This window comes from Lactuca sativa, chromosome 5 (assembly GCF_002870075.4).
Source record: "Lactuca sativa cultivar Salinas chromosome 5, Lsat_Salinas_v11, whole genome shotgun sequence".
Classification (NCBI taxonomy): Eukaryota; Viridiplantae; Streptophyta; class Magnoliopsida; order Asterales; family Asteraceae; genus Lactuca; species Lactuca sativa.
The window spans coordinates 158,719,230-158,724,084 of NC_056627.2; the positions used below are offsets into that span (position 1 = coordinate 158,719,230).

At 33.8% G+C, this 4,855-nt stretch overlaps 2 protein-coding genes across 3 annotated transcripts; one reads left to right on the forward strand and one right to left on the reverse strand.

Annotated features, from left to right (window-relative positions):
* Window positions 1-825: 825 nt before the first annotated feature.
* On the forward strand, window positions 826-1,512 carry LOC111908077 (uncharacterized). The gene is made up of 2 exons (XM_023903914.1): window positions 826-1,151; window positions 1,239-1,512. The coding sequence occupies exons 1-2, from the start codon at window positions 826-828 to the stop codon at window positions 1,510-1,512; spliced, it is 600 nt and encodes a 199-aa protein (XP_023759682.1).
* Window positions 1,513-3,343: 1,831 nt separating this feature from the next.
* On the reverse strand, window positions 3,344-4,644 carry LOC111908096 (probable WRKY transcription factor 60). 2 transcript variants are annotated; one of them, XM_023903941.3, is made up of 4 exons: window positions 4,461-4,644; window positions 4,034-4,327; window positions 3,834-3,950; window positions 3,344-3,739 (listed from the first exon to the last, which is right to left on the reverse strand). In XM_023903941.3, exons 1-4 carry the CDS (start codon window positions 4,524-4,526, stop codon window positions 3,494-3,496), a joined length of 723 nt encoding a protein of 240 aa, XP_023759709.1. In that variant the 5' UTR covers window positions 4,527-4,644; the 3' UTR covers window positions 3,344-3,493. The 2 variants fall into 2 exon arrangements, with proteins under 2 accessions (XP_023759709.1, XP_023759710.1); XM_023903942.3 differs by having other exon boundaries at window positions 4,034-4,324; window positions 4,461-4,642.
* Between the last annotated feature and the right edge of the window lie 211 nt (window positions 4,645-4,855).

Sequence of the window (4,855 nt, forward strand, 5' to 3'; positions counted from 1 at the left end):
TATCACGGCCATAACCCTAAGAGGGGTAGGTGTGGGCAACGCCGGAATGGCGTTATCTAATGTGGCAGTGCCATAAAGGGGGAACACCCCCTCCCGTTATTAGATGTTATGTTATGGCGTGTGATGGTGGTAACATTTCGTAACTCGTGAAAAATCGGAACGTTTATAAATTCAACCGTTAAAAAACGGTAACTTTAATAAAAAAAAATTACCAATTACATTTTCATTTTATATATATACCTCATTCTTTTTACTACACATATTTCTCTATATCTATCTCTATTTCTATATCACTCAAAACACAAACACAAAAATCAGCCAACTATAAATGAATTTGATTCGACACATCCGTACAATGATGATAAGGACGAAGACGATTTGTTCGTGAGTATGATGTACCAGTATTACACAGACATCCTTCTACAGCCATATCCAGCTCCACTACTCACGCGACGTGTGGCGTTAAATAGAGATCGTGAGGAAGGGCATCGGCAGCTAGTTAACGATTACTTTGCGGAAAAATTGTGTCTACCAGCCAAGCGATTTCAAAAGAAGATTTCGTTTGCGAAAAAATGACTTCGAAAGGATAGTCAACGCTATGGAAGCAAGGTATCGTTTGATTCAACTTTTATAATTTACAAAATGTCACTTTTAGATCAAATCAATACAAATTTACATGTTTAATATTTAATTAGGTATCGTTTGTTTACTATATATTTAGGTATTGTTTGTTTCAACTTTTATAATTTATAAAATGTTACTTTTAGATAAAAATAAATATAATTTTTACGTGTTTAATATTTATTTATATATGAATTTTTTCAAATGAGATATGATGCTAGAGGCAAACGAGACTTCACAGGGTTGCAAAAATGTGTTGCTGCAATTAAACTTATGGCAATGGGGGAGTCACCCGATTCTGTTGACGATTATATGAGAATGTCTGAGAGGACCGCACGAGAAAATTTGTATTTATTGGCAAGAGGTGTTGTCGAAACATTTAGTGACCAATACTTGCGCAAACCTTCGTTGCATGATATGCAACAATTATCTGCGGCGCGTGAAGAAAGACATGGTTTTCCGGGTATGCTTGGGAGCATTGACTGCACACACTGGAAATGGAGAAATTGTCTCGTGGCGTGGAAAGGCCAGTATTTGAGCGGTCATCATGGAGCGCCTTCGTTGGTATTAGAGGCTGTTGCTTTACAAGATTTATGGATTTGACATGCTTTTTTCAGGGTTGTGGGTTCTAACAACGACGTCAACGTTCTCGATCAATCACTGATATTTGACGATCTTTTGTCAGGAAAAGCCCCAGATGCTCATTTCACAGTGAATGGAAATGAATATAAGTTTGGGTATTACCTTAGAGACGGAATACATCCACAATATTCTTCGTTTGTGAAGGCGTTTCGACACCCAATAGATCCAAGGGACAAATATTTCAAGAGACGACAAGAAGGAGTACGTAAGGACGTTGAACGTGCTTTTGGGGTTTTGAAATCAAAATGAAACATTGTTGAACATGCGGCGAGACCTTATGAGTTAGATACTCTATGATATATCATGTATGTATGTATCATAATGCTTAACACGGTTGTTGAAGATAAAGGACGCAATATTGCAACGTATTCTCCTACGAAACCAAGACATGTGCAATTTCAACCAGGGACATCAGAATATTTACATAGAGTGGTTGATATTCAAGATCAGCGACAACACAAGCAACTCCGTGAAGACTTGGCGGATTACATCTATGTTGGTCACGAAGATGAAGATGAATAGTTTTAGGGCAAAAAATGTAGGTTTTATCATCTTCTTTTTTTGTTTTTTTTTTTAGGTTTTTAAATGTTTTTGTGTTTTGTTGTAATTTTTTTAATGTTGTTTTTAATTAAGATTTATTAAAATTTTATTTTTTTACTTTTCAAATATAAATAAATAAAAAAAAGAAATTCGAAATATAAAAAAAAAAACATAAAAAAAATTTAAAAAAATAGAAAATAATTGGTGTTATCACATGTTATTGGATGTTGCTCATTTTCACATTGAGTGTTATAACACCATTTATGAGTAGGATGCTGACATGACATCCCACACCTAGTAGTCTAAGTGTAGAAGTCACTCCTAAAAGTTAGCTTATATGAAGGAATATTTAGACTTATTGTTATCAAAAAAAAAAAAAAAAAAAAAAAAAAAAAAAAAAAAAACTCATACCAAAATTTATAATTTTTAGTCATATCTATAAAGAGACATTTCTATCGATATATGTTAATATCAATCTGTAAAGCTTGGTTTTTCAAAGAAAAACCATTCTATTTTGGTTTTTTTTTCTTGAAAAAACATTCGATTTCATTTTTTTAAAGCAAAATGTAATCGTAAAATTGATTTAGACCGGCATTTACAGGTTTATAATGGTTACAAAATAATGGAGAAATGACACAAATGTTCTAAAAAGATTTTAGAATTGGTCAATTCAATCTCTAAAGTTATTTTCTAGCTTATGAGGATATAAGATAGATTTCGACCTGCTTTTTTAGTCCGTTTTTCCCTTAATATTGGTACACCATGCAACAGTGACCATTTCGATTAAAAAAATCACATTATGCCCCTATAAAACCAAATAAATAAGTTTTGGGATCATTTAAACCAAAACTCACGAAATTGACTCAATCGACAATTTCATCCTCGATGTGAAAACCAACTCACCAGTGAGTATTGCTTCCTCTTGGTGAGTATTTGTTCCTTTCATGTGATCATCTGGTTTTCCCATCGATGATAGAAGTGTCGATTGAAGTCGAATTCATGAGTTTTGGTTTTCCCCAAAATTATTTTTTTGTTTTTATAGGGCCATAATGTACGTTTTTTTTAATATAAATGCATGGTCACTAGTGCAAGGTGTACCAGCTATTAAAGGCAGTGGCGGAACCATGAATTTTAATATGGGGTACAAACATTGTCAATATATATTATATATATTTATCAAATATCGGACATTAAAAAACATGTTATAATCTTTTTAGTTGGGGGTACAATTACATGAAACATGTTTATAAATAATATTTTATATATATATAAAACAATTTTTTGAGGGTACTGTAGTACTAGTACCTCAACGCCCCATCTAGCGCCGCCACTGATTAAAGGTTGAAAGTGACTAAAAGAGCAACCGTAACCTATCTTATACTCCTATAAAGTAAGAAAATAACTTTAAAAAGTGAATGGATGAACTTTAAAAACTTTATAGCACATATCTATCATTTCCCGATGAAATAATTGGTGGTTAAATAGCGATAAAATCTAGCGTCAGTGTGTTATGTTATTTGTCATTAAGTTACATGCAAGCTGACCAAGAATATAGTTATCACATGATATTATTGGGTTATGTTCTCTAAGAAAAAGTCGTAGAAATCCATGAATATCCTTTAAAATATATTAGTACAGTTGTATATACGGGACATTTTTCTAGAAGGTGTTCGTATGGATATCGGCATGCTTAAAACACATCGTGTTGTAAAATCTTCGAAGAGATGGCTACAGCGAGCTCTTCAATGAAATCAGAGTTTTTTCGTAAGGAATTAGCCATCTGTTCAACAAAGATCGCATCAAAGCTCCCCACCTCCTTTGGAGATTTGAATCTTTCGTAACTAGCTAGCTTGTGTTCACTCTCTACGTTTTCGTGGTTGTGCTCTCCATCATAAATGGCGACTAGAAGACCTTCATCATCCACGCTTCTTTGTACCTGAAAATCAAGCATACTACATTTAGGTTATACTTTATTTTGTAGTTATTAAGTCGATTTGCTACTTTGGTGTTTGTAGGAAGAGATGAATGACCTTCTTTTTGACTGGGCAGGATGGTGCGAAGGAGCACTTGTAGTAAGCTCGAGGACAAGGGTTATCTCTGGTAACCTTCTGCCCGTATTTTCTCCATTGATAACCATCTTTTATTATCTACATGTAAAGTCAACAAAACCTAAATTAAATTCCATAAGTTAGACAGAAGTTATGTACTCTTTAAAAGGCGTGCTTTGTACCATGCTTTTATCAGATGGATCTGTACGTCTATAAACTTTTGTCACGCCGTCGTTTCTACTTTTCAACGACTCTTGATGAAGACTCTTCCTGCTCTCAAAGGAGTTGCGATCGTCACACTCACTAAACTTCCTTTTGTTTGTATTAGAGGCAACTAAATCGTGTTCTTGCATTAATTTGTTAACATGATTTTGGAGGGAATTGCTGTTCTCCAACACAACTGTTATCATCTCCCTTAGCTTCTTGTTCTTTAAGCGCATCTGGTTTAGTTCCTCAGGCATATCATCATTCATCTGCTTTTATGTACATAGAAAAAGAAGATATGACGATATATAAACCACATGTAATTAAACGATCTATACATATAATGAAGCATATATACCCAGATATATACATATGATTAATTTAAATGAAATTGAGACTACTTACTGGGGTATCATCCGTTTTGTAGTAGGGACTGACGTTAAGATCTATGCCAAGAAAAGTCTCATCCATTGTTGTTAATCTAGTCCTATTTTGGTCACTCCAATGAAAGAACACAAGAAGGATTGGATTTCTTATAGAAGGATTGTTATGAAGTCAAGGTCTTTTTTTGTTTTTTAATTATTTCTCATCATTTGGGAGGGAGGGGGGGCATACAGAAACTTCCAGGAAAGAAGGCGCCTTGTTATTTATTGTTGGAATTGTAGTTGTTGGTAAGAATGCATACGTATTAATGTGTATGCATGTATATCAATGGATTACGTATCAATACATTAGTTTTTGGTGAAAATTATTGGGTCCGACTTTGTTAATTAGCTACAGCAATAATACATGAATTACTT

What these genes read in the sequence shown, in the direction of transcription:
- LOC111908096 (XM_023903941.3), bottom strand. Translation starts at nt 4,526, where the DNA reads ATGGATGAGACTTTTCTTGGCATAGATCTTAACGTCAGTCCCTACTAC. An exon ending in ATCCATCTGATAAAAGCATG is followed by an intron (nt 3,951 to 4,033) that starts GTACAAAGCACG and finishes CTTTACATGTAG; the next exon opens with ATAATAAAAGATGGTTATCA. An exon ending in CCTGCCCAGTCAAAAAGAAG is followed by an intron (nt 3,740 to 3,833) that starts GTCATTCATCTC and finishes CTTGATTTTCAG; the next exon opens with GTACAAAGAAGCGTGGATGA.
- LOC111908077 (XM_023903914.1), top strand. Translation starts at nt 826, where the DNA reads ATGAGATATGATGCTAGAGGCAAACGAGACTTCACAGGGTTGCAAAAA. An exon ending in CTCGTGGCGTGGAAAGGCCA is followed by an intron (nt 1,152 to 1,238) that starts GTATTTGAGCGG and finishes TGCTTTTTTCAG; the next exon opens with GGTTGTGGGTTCTAACAACG.